Source organism: Xiphophorus couchianus, chromosome 24 (genome assembly GCF_001444195.1).
Source record: "Xiphophorus couchianus chromosome 24, X_couchianus-1.0, whole genome shotgun sequence".
Classification (NCBI taxonomy): Eukaryota; Metazoa; Chordata; class Actinopteri; order Cyprinodontiformes; family Poeciliidae; genus Xiphophorus; species Xiphophorus couchianus.
This window is the reverse complement of record NC_040251.1, coordinates 3,844,730-3,861,512: the sequence shown is the minus strand read 5'-3', so window position 1 is coordinate 3,861,512 and position 16,783 is coordinate 3,844,730. Positions and strand designations below refer to the sequence as shown.

The following is a 16,783-nucleotide window of genomic DNA, read 5'->3' as shown; positions in this document are numbered from 1 at the left end:
TCAGACTTTCATATCGGAAAACACGAAGAGCAGCCATTAAACGCCCCTTGTTCCCCCCACTGAGTGTGTCAGGGTCATGCTGGTGTGTGTCAGGGTCAAGGTGTGTGTTCCTGAGGACTAGTGGCTGCGTCTTCATGGCCGCTGCTCGTCTGTTTCAGGGCATCTGGGTCCCGGAGGGCGAGACGGTGAAGATTCCCGTCGCCATAAAGATCCTGAGCGAGGCCACGGGTCCCAAAGCCAACGTGGAGTTCATGGACGTGAGTATTTCTGTCTTTGGGTCGTCTTGGTACAGCTGCCGGCAACTTCTCATGAGCCGGAGTCTGAGTCGGAGCTGGTAATAAAGAGAAACTGACGGCGGCGTGCGGCCAGCATGTATTGAACAAGACTCTATAAAAAAAAAACAGCTCCTGGCTTATGAGATATGACTTTACTGGAGTCCAGAGTGATGGAGGGAAGTGGAAGAAGGAAGTAAGCGGTGGAGTTTCTGTCAGCTTCACTCCATCAGCCACGCTGGGTTTGACCTCTCAGGCTGTTTCACTCAAATATAGTCACATTCAGGTTGTTCGGAACCGGAGAGACACCTGGATTCTCCTCTTTCTCAGTGGTTCTGCTGGTGATTCTTCTAGTGCTAATAAACCCGTTTGGATCAGGAGGGAACTCACTCTGATTGGTTCTTTTTCTAGACTTCAGTTCATGATGTTTTGGTAAAATTTTTTGCTTTTTGGGACATTGAATTCAACTGAACGATTGTTAAACATCTCTTCTTTAGTCTTGTCTCTCTGAAGGACAAACTCAATTTTAGAAAGTTGCAAGCTGAAGCCTGCAGAGACTTCCTGTTTGTTTCCCGCTCTTGGGGAAAGATTAGCTAATGTTTAAAATGTTTTCTACTTGTGACGTTTCCAACGGTAACCAGATGAGCTTGAACTTGTTTGGTAACAGCGTTGTATGCCTCCCGAGTTGATGTGTGTCAAACACTTGCACCTCGACTGTCGTCCTACCCCGGCGTTGTACTGCGGACCAACAACCCGCCTGAACTCCAGCGTTTAGAGAGCTGCTGATGAATCCCGTGGAAGCAGCAAAGGGACACTGTTCAGCTGTTTTCGCCTGCTGCATCAACTGTGATTCAGTCTCGTCACCTTTTCCAGATAATAGATCCATTAGTCGTCCTGAATGTCTCACTAAGAGGCTGTCTTGGTGACATTTAGGAGCTTAACAAAACACGCTGAGTGTCCAGCCTCCTGAAAGCAAAGTGTGGCGAATTTGTTACATGACAGCCATCGTTCGCCATCTGTTTGGAGGATTTTATGTAAAAGAGGAGATGCAGTTGCAAATATTCCCAAATAAATGTAATAAAAAAAATAAAAAGGTCTGTAGTAAGGTCATAAAAAGACGCTTTAAATTATGGACTTTAGTCCAGAGGGTAAGCCACAGAAGGTCATTGCTGAAGAAGCTGGTTGCTCCCACTTTGCTCCATCCAAGCATAGTGGTGGAAAGTTGAGTGGAAGGAAAAAGTATCAGAAAAACGCTTCCAAACATGAATGAATGTGGCGTGTAGCTAACTGAAACTCAAATTCACTTTTTCTGTAAATAAAAAAAAGAGTGATGAAAGGTTCACTGTAGCCTTCTTTGTATGAAATGGCAATTGTCTGAGACACCTTAGAGACGACGCAGAGACCCCGGGCTTTCATTGAGTTAAAGCTTGGGCAGAACAACAGCAACATGTTGTGATGCCAACCTTAAACATGAAACGTTTCATCTATTTATTCGCTTTTTAAACTTAAATACTGAAATACTTCAACTTTTCAACAGTATTTCTATATATAGATGCCGCAGTATGTTTGTTCTCTCCTACTGTTCCTGTTTATCCTTTTTTTCCCCAGTTTTTCTTATCCCAGCATCTTTCCTTCATCCTCTGTTTCCTTTTCCCGGGCCCGGGGATGGGTGTGTGTGGGTGTGTGTGAGGCTGTGGGGGTGGATCTGTCCATCCAGAGCCAATATGCTCTGTCTGTTGGCTTGTTAAACAGCAATCTAAAGGCAGGATCACGCTTCGCCACTGAGAAACTGGCCACTGGAGTGCCGACTTCAAGGCACACTCAGAAAATCCACCAAAACCCGTACACACACACACACGCCTGCAAAGAGCAGATTTTTCACAGAACGAAGCCTCCGCAGGGTTTGGATGCGACGAATGTGGGGCAATTCGCTTGTTTTGGCAAATATGAATCAGAGCTGATTATTTGATATGTGAAATCCGTTCATTTAAAATGCCCCTATGCATGCACGCACTTGCTGAAACATGCACCAGTTTTGCAAAGCTCTGCAAGTCTATCACTCAGCGCAAGTGGCCTAAGTGTGTGTGTGTTTGTGTGTGTGTGCGTTTGAGGGGAAGCAAGCAAGGGAGCAGGACGGTGAAAGTCGGGTCAGCTGGCAGTAATGGAGGTCAGCGCTCAGGGAGATGAGAGAGAAACCAAAACACACACAGTCACAAAAAGTCACACACACTTGCAGGAGTCCTCAAACGTTTGCCCGGAGCGTACAGAAGGTTTAGCCCGACATAGTTTATGACTCCAGGGCCTCTTGGGATGACAGCGAAAGAATTAAAGCATTCAGATTCCCTTTTATCTTCCTCTGCTGAGCTGATGCCTGCCTCACAGAGTGGAGTCGTTAGTAGAAAGCGTGTTAGTTGTCAGCATAGAGCTTGTAATCATCAGCATAGAGTATGTAGTCATCTGCATAAAGCATGGAGTCGTTGCCATAAAGAGTGTAGTCATCTTCGTAAATCACGTAGATGTCTGCATAAAGTATGGAGTGGTCTACTTAAAGCCTTGAGTCGTTGGCATAAAGTGTGTAGTCATCAGTGTAAAGTTTTCAGTGTAGTATAGAATCATTGCTGTAAAGCATGTTGTCACCTGTTGTTGGTGTAAAGTGTGCAGTTGTCGATGTACAGTGTGTAATTGTCAGTGTAAAGCGTGACGTTGTTGCTTTAAAGCATGTTCTTAGCATATAGCATGTGGTTGTAGGCATAAAACATGTATGTGTCGGCATAAAGACTGTAGTCATTTGCCTAAAGATTGTAGTTGTCGGCGAAAAGTGTGGAGTCATTAGCATACAGTGTGTAGTCGACTTCACAAAGCATGGAGTCATCGGCCGTGGTTGTCATGACGCTACTTTAAACAGGAAGCCTCTAATGTTGCAATAAACTTCTTTATACAGTCTGTGTCGCCCTTCTCCTGGTTAGTTTTAATCTACTCCACTCTCCTTCTAACATTAATGTTCTGAATATAAATTTTCAAAGGGACCTCATGTATGTGTCCGCTGCCCTGAGGGCCAAGCCCGCATACACCTCTCCTTGACCACTTGCCATATGCAAAGAAAGCCAGTGTAAGTCCTTGAGCGTAGCAGAGAGCTGCTGAGGGACTGCGCCTCCATGCTTGAATCTAAGCGGGAGAGCGAGAGAGGCGAAGTGAGATGAGAACGACCGAACAGAGTGCTTTCCACCGACCACTGTAATCGCAGCCTCTGCCGCAAGTGCCCATCCTCGCAATTGTAACACTTCATCACCGCCACGCGTCCTTCTGCTTTGCAGCTCCGCAATAACAATTACCCAACACTGAGCCCCAACTGTTCAAACCTCTATGTCCATCTGCTGCTGAGAAGGAGGGGAGCAGGGTGGTCTGGGTGGGAAAAACGCATTTGCACAAGACATGAAGCAAGAGTGAATGAGATGAGACAGAACAAGAGTTTGTGATAACATGCAACAAGCAGGCGTGATGGACGTTTTTGGTGTTCCGACTGTGCCTGTTCAATATTAGTCTTACTGTGCTCGATGAGCTTTGAAGAAGTCAGTGTGAGAGTGATCTGGACATGTGCTATTCATGATCCCACAAGCCTGGAGTTTTGCCTCCAACTCTCAAAGGATTTGGTGTCATACAACAGTGCAAATACTGAGTCCAAGCAGTTGTGATGAGTTCTGATTAGTTATGTAGATTCCATTTTGACCCAGTCCTATTAAGTCCAATGCAACCCATCCTGAAGTACATAAAGGGTCCACTGCTGTCCACTTAGTCCCTCTCTGTGTCCTCGCCCCCCTCTCACCCAGGAGGCACTGATCATGGCCAGCATGGAGCACCCCCACCTGGTGCGCCTCCTCGGTGTGTGCCTGAGCCCCACCATCCAGCTGGTCACCCAGCTCATGCCCCACGGCTGTCTCCTGGACTACGTCCACGAGCACAAGGACAACATCGGATCGCAGCTGCTGCTCAACTGGTGCGTCCAGATCGCAAAGGTAAGCGGACGCCGTCGGGTTATAGCGACACTCTCCTGCACTGCTGCGGATGGATTATACGGACCTGTGTTGATTTTATGTAAACGAGTAAACATCAATGTGATTGATGGGAACATGTAGTGGGTTTCCAACTCCCGACTGACTGAACAGACTTTGATATTTCTGCTTTTAAAGTGCATCGTCCATTCTTTAGAGTTTTAAATGTTCCTAACACAAAAGGTCTGCTTTTCCTCAAATTTCAAACCTTTTCTTACCTTCTCCAGTTATAATGCAGGTTCTCTTCATTCCGTATTTTCCTCTTCATCCTCATTATTGTACTGAAACCCTTCCGCAGACCTCCTGCCAGTGATGTAAAGCACTGGCAGGCCTTGCTGACTTAAACTCTGTCCTCCGAGCTCGTCTCATTACTCTGAGTCTTAACGACTGCAACAAATGTTCAAGTTAAGGGCCTATTGGCTCCAGAACAAACAAAATCTGCTCTCACTGTCTTGTGTACTTTTGCTTCTCCAAAGAACATTTGGGTTTAGTTTGCTAATTACACCAGTGTTGCCAGACTGCTTGGTTCTGGGTAACGTCTGCATGTAAATTCAATAGGTTATGAGCTGTTTTGCCACGCCGGGCGACTGTGGCTCAGTGTTTAGGGTAGTCGTCTTGTAATCCGAGGGTTGTATGTTCAATTCCAGCTCCATCTTGTCACATGTCCCCTACCCTAAGATGCCGACTGATCTGGATATCTGTGTATAAATGAGTTCACTTGTGTTATCATTAGTAACTTCTGTTACTAATTAGTAACTTATGTTACTAATTAGTAACATAACTAATTAGTAACTTATGTTACTAATTAGTAACACAAGTTACTAATTAACTAACTACTAATTAGTTACTAGTTACAAGTTACTAATAGTAATATAGGTTTATTATATTATAATAAACCTATTATATTACCAGTATAATAGGTTATCCTGAACCTATTCCCACAAAACTGATTCCTGTTTATGTAATCAGCTGCAGGTATTACATTTTAAAAGGCTTTTTTTTTTTAAAACTACGCTAATAACCTAATAACTAGACAATGGCATAATATGTTACTTAATTTTCTTTTGTTTTTGACTCACTTTAAAATCATTTTTTATGAACAGTCATTATGTTATTGACTTGTTAGACTGATTAATCGAAAACTATACAAGTAAAGTAACATGGACGCCGTAGTGATGAAATGTGTTGTTGGTGTTCTGGAATCTGGCATGTGGGAGATTCCTGATCGCGTCGGTAGCGATTGTTGGCCTGCTTGGTCAAAGTTAGTGGCAGACAGATGGTTCATTTCTTCACCTGCCAAGGATTTTTAGAGTCTCTTTCCTTCTCCTCACATTTTCCGCGATTGGGTTCCCAGATGGTCGTCCAGCACAAACCATCTGGCGCTCAGGGTTGGTCAAATGCTGGTTTAAACCGCTAATCTACAGCCGAAACTCAAACTACACAGAGCTACTGTAAGTCACGTCATTGCAGGTATATAAACCAGTAAATATACTTGAAAAGGCTTAACAGAGATTGTTTAGCGGGTGGCCTGTTTCGTAGGCCTCCTTCATCAGCAGATCGGTTGGGATTGATCAGCCTGGGTCGTTAATGGCGCTGTATTCTTGTTTCGTTTAGCCAACAGTCATTTGTCACCAATAGGAGGTCAGCAGGGGAGATACTGCGGGGATTAACCCTTTATCCCACCATGATGGATGATTCTGGAGGTTTTAACTCGATAGGAAAATGTTGATACCTGAGTTAGAGGTCTGGCCTCGACTCGGCCAGGCGATTCAATAAACAGGCTGATTGTGATTGAAGGCAATCTGCTGCTATTCACGCTTGAACTGATTGAAAATGATAAACTGATATATTTTTAGACTCTTTGGGCCGCTGTTAGCCTGCAGCCGGACGTGGCTTCCTAATGTCCATTAATGGGTTTAATGACATGTTGATGTACTACGTTGGTTTCACCAACATCATTTGTTTTTTCTGATTGGATCATCTATTTACATGAAAAAATCTGGCATTAAAAAATGTGTTATTACTGAAATCCAGGCTTTAGAAAAATAATCCTCATTAAACTGTCAAGAGATGTCTTAAATATATTACAAGTTGGCTAGTTTGTGATCTCATGATTATGTCTAATATTATGACTATGTTTTAATATTCGAATCGTATCTCTTGAGAATGATCAGCACTGATCATTTATGGATCATTTCTGGAGCATTTTTATGATTGAACAAACTGGTTTGATTGTGTTTTTATTGCAGAGTTCTCCATATAATGAAATAATTCAAGTTATAAAGCTGAATTATGTTTTTTGCTCTCAGGTCAACGAGATAATTAGACTAGAATAAAGATAAAACAAGATTTAAATCAAGATACAAAAAGGAACCTGATTTCATTTTGCAACATATGCGTAACTAAAATGCTGCTCAAGACAAAATAAGTATTCATATCGCAAGATAATAACATAACTGAACCACTATCAGCCCGAAAAAGCATTTTAATCTTAGGATTATGAGATAATTAAACTGATATTAAACCAAAACAATTTAAAACAGGCCATTTGTATTGTTTGTAAGTTGATATTTAGGAAAAACAAGATGTTATATCTCAAGATAATAAAATATTTTAAGGCAGAATAGGATTTTTATCTCAAGATAGTCTGTTAATATCAACTCAGAATAAGATTGCATCACAAGATAGTAAAATAATTACATGTGTATGAAGATAAATTAGAGATAACGCAAACATTTAAATGGCAGCAAGATGAAACAGGCTTTAAATTTAAGATAAAAATATATTAAACTGGTATTTGTTAAAAGTTGTTTATTTATCCCAACAGAATTGGATAAATAAAAAGTTTTACATAAAAAGTAGGATTTCTTTATGTTGAGATGATTAAAGTTATTAAATGATAAAACTGTTTTTTTTTTTCTCTCAACATAATGAGAGAATGAAACTGAAAGTAAGACAAAACAGACTGAGAAAACGTTCCACCTTAAAAACCTCTCCAATCTTGAAAAATGTCAACATGGTTTACAAATCCTGTTTCCATGACAATATTGTTTCCTAGTCATTTCTGCTGAAGGATCATTTTTACAACTATTTAATCATATTTAGCGTCAAACAGAGATTAAAGTTTGGGTCACATGACTTTTCTACTTGGTGTGATTGGATGTTTCGATCGGTGCAGTCAGAACCTACTACAGGTAAGATGATGACTGCTCACAGCCTCACCACAGAGCCCCTATTTTAATTCCACGCATCTTGCTTCGTCGGAGAACAGCAGATAAAATAAACGGCTTAGACAATTTCGTCCCATATTTCCAGAATGAAGGTTTCTCGTCCCCAGCTGCAGCAGGAAGTCCATTTAACAAGATGGCTGCTAGTTGAAATGTTCCCAGCAGGAAGCCGGGTCGCCTCCATTTGTCTGCCGGATCCTCCTTACAGGTTCCTCATCACTTCGCTCCGGGATATTTTTTCAAACCGAGAAAAGGACACCCTTTCTCCGTGGTGTTATCCCTGAGCATTTTTCACCAGTGTGTGTGCGTGTGTGTGTGTGTGCCTGTTTGAGCATGCGAGCCGAATAAATAACTGGCGGCTTCTTCTCTGAATGATCTCTGCGCTCTCAAGGTAATGATGGGGAACCTCTCTCCAGCAGCGAGAGCATTCTTCACGAGACGCACAATTTTCTGGCTAAGGGGAGAATAATTTGCTTTGCTCTTCAGTTAGCTTTGAAAAGGTTGCAGCAGAGACGGAGGACGGAACCTGGAGAGCAACGGAGGTCGTGTGTTTGCTCCGTTCGCTTGTACATGCAGCAGGAAATGAATTATTACCACAAGAGAGCCAACGAAACACAACACATGAAATGTTTTAGTTGCTTCGTTTTGATCGTGATAAGAACTCCAACCTTCGCCAGGTCTCACCAAATATCCTTTAGCGGACTTAATTCCACCAAAATGGCCGCCGGACATAAAGGCCATAAAGAGTCAGATAGCAAAAGAAAAAAAAAAAGTAGCTATTTTTAAAATTCATTTCCAGAAAAGAAAGTTTCCCGAATGTTTCCTGGAACTCTTTCCAGTTTTACCATTTTGGCCCCAGTTTCAAATCTCCGCCTGGATGTTTCTGCTTATTTTAATAGTAAGCAGTTCTTTAAATGTGCTGTGAGTAAATGCTTTAGTTCATTTATCCTTTTGCATTTCGAGGAGCGACTGAGAGAAATGTTCCGTCTCCTCAGGAAAACAGGAAGTTATGGATTTTACTGGGTAAAAGTTTGTGAAACTAAAAAAAAATCCAGTCTGTCATGGATTTAAATAATTTGGTGAAACAGTGTAATTTTATAAAAAACATGAACTTTTAAGTTTTTCTTTAAGTTTAAACGTTTTTTATTGTGATTCTGCAGTTAAAGATGAATTTCTGCTGATTTGTTTGTATTTAGTGGCACATTCTGTGTGATTGTTTTCTGCTGTAATGTCATGGCAACCCCGAACCCCCCTCCTCCTCCCCCGCCGTATGTGGGCTGTGACCCGGGCAGGTGACTGCAGAGCCACAAATTGATTGGCCGAGGCCTGTCGCCAGGCACTGACTCTTCATCACTGAGTGTTTTGGGCATTGAGATAATGGCCGCCATTAATCTAGAGCCACACTCTGGGCGGTTCACCCCCACTGACACACACACACACACACACACACACACACACCTAGCACAAAGCTTGCTCTAGATGTAGCTGCTTTATTCAGTATCCTGGATCTCTCCTTCTTTCTTGCCCTCCTTTCCTGTCTTTCTGCTTGTTGACTCTGTTTGTTTCTTTTTTTGTCTCTTATTGTTTCTAAATTTGTAGAAATATTCATAAATCTTTATTTTGACACCTTACAGCTATAGAGGCTGTTGTAAATCTGAAGTGAAAAAATGGTAACATGTTTCACTTTTTTTCACTTTAGGAAAAAGCTAAGGCATAATGAAATCTGAAAAGTGTGGCAGGATACACTGCAGAGCCTCCTGTTGTTGCAGTTCCAGCTGCAGATATTATGGGATTCGTCACACGTTATTTCTGCCCATAATTATTATGCCAGATAAATAGGGCTCAGTTCAAAAGTCTTGGACTTTGACTAGACCGTTCTGACACATGTGACAGAGACTCAGCGCTCCGTCGGATGAAAATAGATCCGGTCCAGACGGTCAGCTCTGAACCAGAACCAGGACTCCAATTGGATCTAAGCTGGAAGCAGCCGGGCTTTGAATAGGCCGCTGTTAGCCAGCTGCTGCCGGTTTCAGATGCTAATGATGAAGGCGACTCTGACCTCAGAGTTTCTGCTGATGCTGAGCTCAGAATCCCGTCTCATCTCCTGCTGCTGCTTAGTAAGGAGAACGGAGAGATTTCAGATTTTCCTCCTGATCTCTGGCTTTGGGAGTGTGTTAATATTCTGCACATCAGTAGGTGTGTGTGTGTGTGTGTGTTGAGATTTGCATCCCGCGATGTTTCCTGCCCTGAGCCGGCGGAGCTCAGAGGAAGACCTCGGTGTCGCTCACTTCCCTGCAGCGCCGGGTTTCGGTGCTGAGCAAACACTAATCTCACCTGCTCTCATTAAACAGGCCTTCACTCTTCCTCCTCCTCCTCCTCCTCTTCCAGGAGGATGACATCTGTCCTCTGGATCAAACCATGAGGAGGAAGAACACTGACATTTATCATCCTGATGTCTCATAGATCTATAGATCTGCGTCTGAAGAGCGTTTTTGCCGTTTTCACCTGAAATTCTCTCCTAAATGCAAACAGTGATGAAAAAGAAGATTTTTTTATTTATTTATTTTTTTTTTTATTGAATTTGAGATTGAGATCAGGACTTTGTGATCATAATTTCAAAACATTCAGGAAAGAATCTCATTGTGAAGCTGCAGTCTGGCTTCAGCCTGGCTCGTGTTTCTGTGGGTTCTGACTCCAGCAGCTCTTTGTCTTTTGTTCTGGTGTTGATTCTCAACACAGTCAGAATGATTGTATCAAGTATTATTTTCGGCAGAATTTTTGTTAATTTTGCCTAATTCTGTTGGCGGATTGTGACTTCATGGGACGTATTATTTATTTATTTGAAACTGATTAATATTTCTTACTACAGTCACATGTGAAAATCATAACCCAGTTGATATCTGGCTCTTTGTTTAGTGTTATTTCATTTATTTCTAGAACATAAGGTGATTTTCCTGACGTTGTTTTTCTCATCAGTCTGTCCACCCTGTATCATGACTCACTGGCAGGCCTTGCTGACTTAAACTCTGTCCTCCGAGCTCGTCTCATTACTCTGAGTCTTAACGACTGCAACAAATGTTCAAGTTAAGGGCCTATTGGCTCCAGAACAAACAAAATCTGCTCTCACTGTCTTGTGTACTTTTGCTTCTCCAAAGAACATTTGGGTTTAGTTTGCTAATTACACCAGTGTTGCCAGACTGCTTGGTTCTGGGTAACGTCTGCATGTAAATTCAATAGGTTATGAGCTGTTTTGCCACGCCGGGCGACTGTGGCTCAGTGTTTAGGGTAGTCGTCTTGTAATCCGAGGGTTGTATGTTCAATTCCAGCTCCATCTTGTCACATGTCCCCTACCTTAAGATGCCGACTGATCTGGATATCTGTGTATAAATGAGTTCACTTGTGTTACCATTAGTAACTTGTGTTACTAATTAGTAACTTATGTTACTAATTAGTAACATAACTAATTAGTAACTTATTAGTAACTTAACTAACTACTAATTAGTTACTAGTTACAAGTTACTAATAGTAATATAGGTTTATTATATTATAATAAACCTATTATATTACCAGTATAATAGGTTATACTGAACCTATTCCCACAAAACTGATTCCTGTTTATGTAATCAGCTGCAGGTATTACATTTTAAAAGGCTTTTTTTTTTTTAAAACTACGCTAATAACCTAATAACTAGACAATGGCATAATATGTTACTGTATCATGACTCGTCCTCCTCCGTGCTTCACAGTTGGTATAAGGTTCTTTTCCTGGAATGCTGAGTTTATTTGATGAATGTACTTAGTTTGAAATTCTTTTTGTGTTCCAGAATGAGCGAATATTAACTCTTAAGGATTGTAAAGCGGCTCTGATTATTATTTGATGAATGTTGTCCTGGCAAATGTTGAACCACTGGGTTTGAGCCGTGTCAGGCGTGAAGCAGATGAAAAAGATTTTCACCGATGATTGATGCTCCCTTTGATTTTTCCTCTAAAACACATTAAACGGTTATTATGAATTTATAGCCGTCAGCAGGCTGACCGTGTTTCCGTGTTATTAATAATGCAGACTCGCAGCGTCACGCCGGATGGCCAAAAGCTGCCCCGAAAGGGCCTGTTTCCATGACGACTCGCGAAACAAAAGCAGCTAGAGTGGTTTAAGTGGAACCTCTGGAGGATTTCATGTCTCTGCTGACGCTGCAGAAAAAATGTGTGTGTGTGTGTGTGTGTGGTGAGTTAAAGGAGGAGAGATAATCCTCTGGGGTCGTTCTAATTATCTGTGAGGATCGGCGGGGGGAGGGGGGGGTTACGGGGCGACTGCCTGATCCAGTGGATATGAAGGCCTGATTGGATCACTCGCATCGCTCCTCATCATTCGTACTCACGGCGTTTCTGTGGATTCACCAACAAACACAAACAAATCCGATTTACTCAGTCAAGTTTTCCAAACAGCCGATTAGGAACAGGATGGACCCAAGCTCCACAAATCTATTTCCGCTCTAATAAGCATGGCCTCCCAGAGTCGGACCTTCAGCAGCGTCACATGTCAGACTGGAGACAATCAGGACTCATTTCCACGCTGTTTTTTTTTTCTTCTCCTTTTTATTAATAATCGCTGCTTATGGGGAGAGATGGAAGGGAAGACTACGCTGTACATCAGTTAGTTCCAGGGAAGGGAAGAGATTTTTGAACAATTTTACATCCACAACAGCTTGATGTTCTGACCTCGACCCAATGACCGGGTCACTGCACTGACTGAGAGCGGACACTGAGAGTCAGAAAAACTCATGTTAAAATCAGATTAAACAGTTTTTTTGTTCCAGATATGATTTCATTTATTAAGGAATGAAGATGTCCAGGCTCACCAGGTGTCATCTCGTGATTGGAAGGTTGTAAGTTTGATTCCAGCTTCTTCCTGCCACATGACAAAAGTCTCCAGTCTGGGGATTTGGTCTCAACCAGCCCTTTTTTTTTCTTTTCTTTTTTTTTTTGAAGGACAATTATTTTGTTCCCAGACACCTCATAATTCATTTTATTTGTTGTTTCTGTTGTTTGGTTTGTTATTGAAATCTCTTCCAGTTCCAGTGTCAAATGTTCTTTAGAATTTAAAGCTTATTGATCTTTGAGAATATGTTCTTACATTATTATGCCGTTTTTGTCTCAGCGCAACTATGTTGAGGAATATTCAGACAATATTGTTGTATTTGTCGCAGAATAAACTTTTGGGACAATTTATTGACCGGCAAAACGTGTTATTGTGACAGGCCAAGTCCAAACTGCACCTGGATTTCAGAAGAAAAAGTGACCTACAGATCAGCACGGTGGCGGCAGTGTGATGCTCTGCTGTCCTGCTCTGGGCCCTCAGCGGTTTGGGTTGAACCAGGACGATCCTCCGTGATTAGCACAGCTGGTATACTGGAGGCTGTAGCGAGGCAGGAAGCAGCAGGCTAATGATGGTGTTCAGAACCAGGTGTCCTCATTGTTGTCACCTGTCTAAGCCTGAGACTGTTATTACTGTGCGTACTGATGTACGTGCAGCGCTGCTAATAGATTGTCACCCCGGCTTTAATTAAGACTTCTTAATTAATCCCATCCGAGAGGCTGTTGTTTCCTATAATTACCTTAAAAGAGGAGATTTTTATGGCGCTAATCAAAGAAGTTGTGCCGGTTTCTCTCATTCTGTGCCGCAGCAGCAGAAATTATTGACATTTGCTCATGTAAATGTGCCAGCGGTGGTCTTTCATCGCAGCCTGTGACATTTTGGAAGAAGCTGAGGTCATGGAGAGGGAGCTCTGGGATTTTTTTTGATTTTTTTAAATTATTTTTTTTCTTGAGGAGAGGCGTAATTAAGAGCGGAGACAGGGGAGATGTCAAGCGCTGAGAAGTTCCGACATTGTTTTAAAAATCCACTCCCGTCAGCTGGAGGATCCCCACACCGGCACACAGAAGCGCGTTGGGGTGGGGTTGATGGATAGGCGGAGGTTTTCCCACTCCACGGCGGCGGATCGGCTGAGCACGGAGTAAATGGGACTTCACCTGGCTACCGCGCCGCCGTTATACCTGTCACATTATGTCACATCCGCCTGCTGCCTTCATTAACTACCCGAGCTGCTTGCCGTAGCCGTCCGGAGCTCATTTTGTCTTCAGGTGATCATTCTGACGCAGCTTCTCCTCGGTGTTCAGCGCCGATAATGGGACTAAAAGCGGGATTTGTTGGGCTGTGGTGTGATGGAGGAGGCCCGCCTGCTTCCCACAGGCAGCAGACAAAGCAGGCGCCATGCTCTGAAGGCTGCCAGCGCGCTGGGAATGCCCTGCCTCCTATCTGCGGCGCAGCATGCCGCACATGACGGACGGCCACCTGCACCCAGCCCATTGTGCGCTCGCCTTATCGCGGCCGTCCCAGTTCCCGGCTCCGCTCCGCTCACATTGTCGCTGCCCGTTGAGCTGTTCGGAGGTCCGCTGGCGTCGTGGTGCCTGCTTTCAGGGCCAGCCACTTATCATTCCCTCTGGAAACAGACGCCTCACCTTTTGGTTCCCTTCGAACTCAGCCTAACGTCTCTTTCTTCTGTCTTTGTCCCCCAGTATAAAGTTTTTGCAGCCTGTGATGGCACCAACTAGAGGATTTTTTATGAAACCCCATGAAATTAGCTAGACATAATGACCTAAATATGTTAAAAGAAATAAGAACATTCAAATTATGTCTTACAACGTTGACCAGTACTGTAATACTATTTTGACTTAGACTCTCCAAAAATGCATCCTGTTCTGACTTTATCCAGATGACAGAAGTAAAGGAATTTACCTTATAGTTGACTTTTTTTGAACCTCAGTCTCTACATTTTAGCTCTCCAGATGTCTTCATTCAGATTAATCGGCTTAATCTAACAGAAAATCCAACTGCATTCTTAAAAGAATCAAAGCATTTCACGTGAGCTAAAAAGCAGCCGATTCTGAAAAGTGTAGAACCTGCCATGTAGCGCCAGTCCACACCTTAGGAGCATCACGGCGCCGTCTGTGGTTGTGATGGACTTTGAATGTGACAACAACTTTAGGAAAGTTCCAGTTACCCTCATCAGACCACGCCAACCAGCGGTGTCAATGTGGCATTGAGTGCCAAACATTACAAGGACTTCTGTCAGCCATCGTTAATGAACTGGTGATCGGTGGTGTTCCACTTTTGACCAACACCGAGTGAAGATTCCAGCCGGCTCAAAAAGACCGGACCAAGGGGAATCCAGTGTGCTGGTTCAACAATCCATTCTTAGGCTATAGAGGTGATCTGAAGTCATGTTCTGCATTGAATCTCAGTTGCAACACAGAAGATGAGAACCTGTCGGTCGTAGAGACACTGAAGTTACTCCCGGAGCATGTTGCCAACCAAAGAACTCTCCTTCTTCTACTGCTTTTGTTTGGGTGTCTTCAAGCATCGCCCGTTTCCACCAGTTTGGGGAACCTAGCATTCGTCATCAACGTCACAGTTCTCGCAAAAGACCAGTTGGGGAACCGGAACGGGCTCTGAACTGTGTTGGTTTAAAAGATCTATGGGTGTTGATGGGTGAGGACCCATAAGATTGGACTTTAGGCTTGTGTTTTACCAAAATCTGTATCCCTGTGTAAATACTACAGTAGAGAAAGGGCCTTGTATACCATCCATATATGTGTGACCTGAGATCAATGTATGGCTGTTCCTCCATCCTCTGCTTTATGCAACGTGGTTTCCTCCTGACGAGGTGAGCTGCTCTCTGTAGGTCCTCCACACAACTTAATGCCTTTTTCACACCTGGTTTCATCCTCCTGCATTCCCACATAACTGAGGACTTCAACATTTCCACTCGTCTTTTCTTTCCCGCCAGACAGAAGGAAGCGAGCGAGTCGCTTTACCTTGTCCTTTGGAAGACCTAAAGAACCTGCTAAGGTGGAAGACTGTGGAAAACTAGATTGTTATCCAGTTTTTGGGTCTGCATAGGTCTATGAAGGAGGGTGACAATTTAAAACCCCTCCAACACGAAACAAAAGTAGGTAATAGAATATAGTAATAAACTCTAATATGCATAAATAGACTGAAAATGTGTCTTGCTGCTCAGAAAACGAGACAGCTGTAAAAATCCAGAATCCATTTGAAATCTAATTAAAGTTGATCAAACTTTTGTTATGAACTGTTGTTATTTTGTGATGCTAATTGCATTTTTGTTGTCATTTTTTTACTTGACACAAGCAGCTTTCATGTAATATAGTGGCCAAATTAGCCTAATTATGTCTGTGCTTCAATGTAGCTAGAAGCAAAAAGCAGCTCAGTTTGAACTGATGTCAGTTTTATTGCCATAAATGTTGGTTCAGTCATTTAAAACCAGCTGTAAACATTATTTGATTGGAGACCGAGACACCTGAATAAACCGCTGGAAACTCCCCAACTTTCTCTTCTTTTTATGGCAGATAACTGGTGAATATTCTGCACCAAACGTCTTTAAAATAAAGCTGGTATTACATTTAAAAAGGCATAAATCATGTGGTCTTCATGAAATGAGTCCATATTATCGATATCAGTGAAAAACCCTGAACATTCATCCATTTGTCTCTATTTGCTGGAACTCCACACTCGTGATACATCCTCAGACCTCATCAACCCTAATATGCGTATTTTCTTAAATGAAAATGTCTCATTCATGCAGATAGTTTTGTGGTTTTTAATGTGAAACATAAAGACATTTTAGTGAATGTTCAATAATGTAAAATTAAAAGAAGAGCCTGTGCACGGCTAAAGCAGTGCTAGGCTAAGCATTCATTCTAAACCTCAGAGCGGTTCACTTTCTAAGCTTACGTTTGAATTTTATTGGACAAAGCAAAACATAAGCAGACAAATCAAATGACACTGGAGCACCTGAATATTTAAGCTAGCTCTAATCCTGAAATTAGTTTGGAACTGAAAATTGTTTGGGGGCAAATTTTTCTTTAATTCAAAACTAAAGTTTATGTGCCCTTCTTTTTTTTAACTTTTAACTGCTTTACTTTTAAATTCATCAAAATGAACCAAACAGAGATTTTATGATTTTTCAGTGGATGACTGCCTATTTGCAGTTCAGTGTTTGTGTTTTCCAGCATCATAATAAACCCGACAGATTAAGAGTTGGTGTACATGTGAAGGTAATGACCCAGTAGCTTTAGCAGTATAATGTTTGTGTTTTTTTCAGTGTGGAATGAGGCTCTGTTGAAACTGCTAAAACAGCAAAACCAGAGGATCTGG

General features: G+C 42.4%; 1 protein-coding gene across 3 annotated transcripts in view; it reads left to right on the top strand.

The window, feature by feature from the left end:
- Positions 1-16,783, top strand: part of si:ch73-383l1.1 (receptor tyrosine-protein kinase erbB-4) — a 269,734-nt gene that overhangs the window by 228,934 nt on the left and 24,017 nt on the right. For 2 of the 3 annotated variants that reach the window (XM_028011162.1, XM_028011160.1), the window contains exons 19-20: positions 159-257; positions 4,100-4,285. In XM_028011162.1, coding sequence (XP_027866963.1) covers positions 159-257; positions 4,100-4,285 — 285 coding nt within the window. The remainder of the gene's footprint in view (positions 1-158; positions 258-4,099; positions 4,286-16,783) is intronic. The other variant, XM_028011161.1, reaches the window with a different exon arrangement.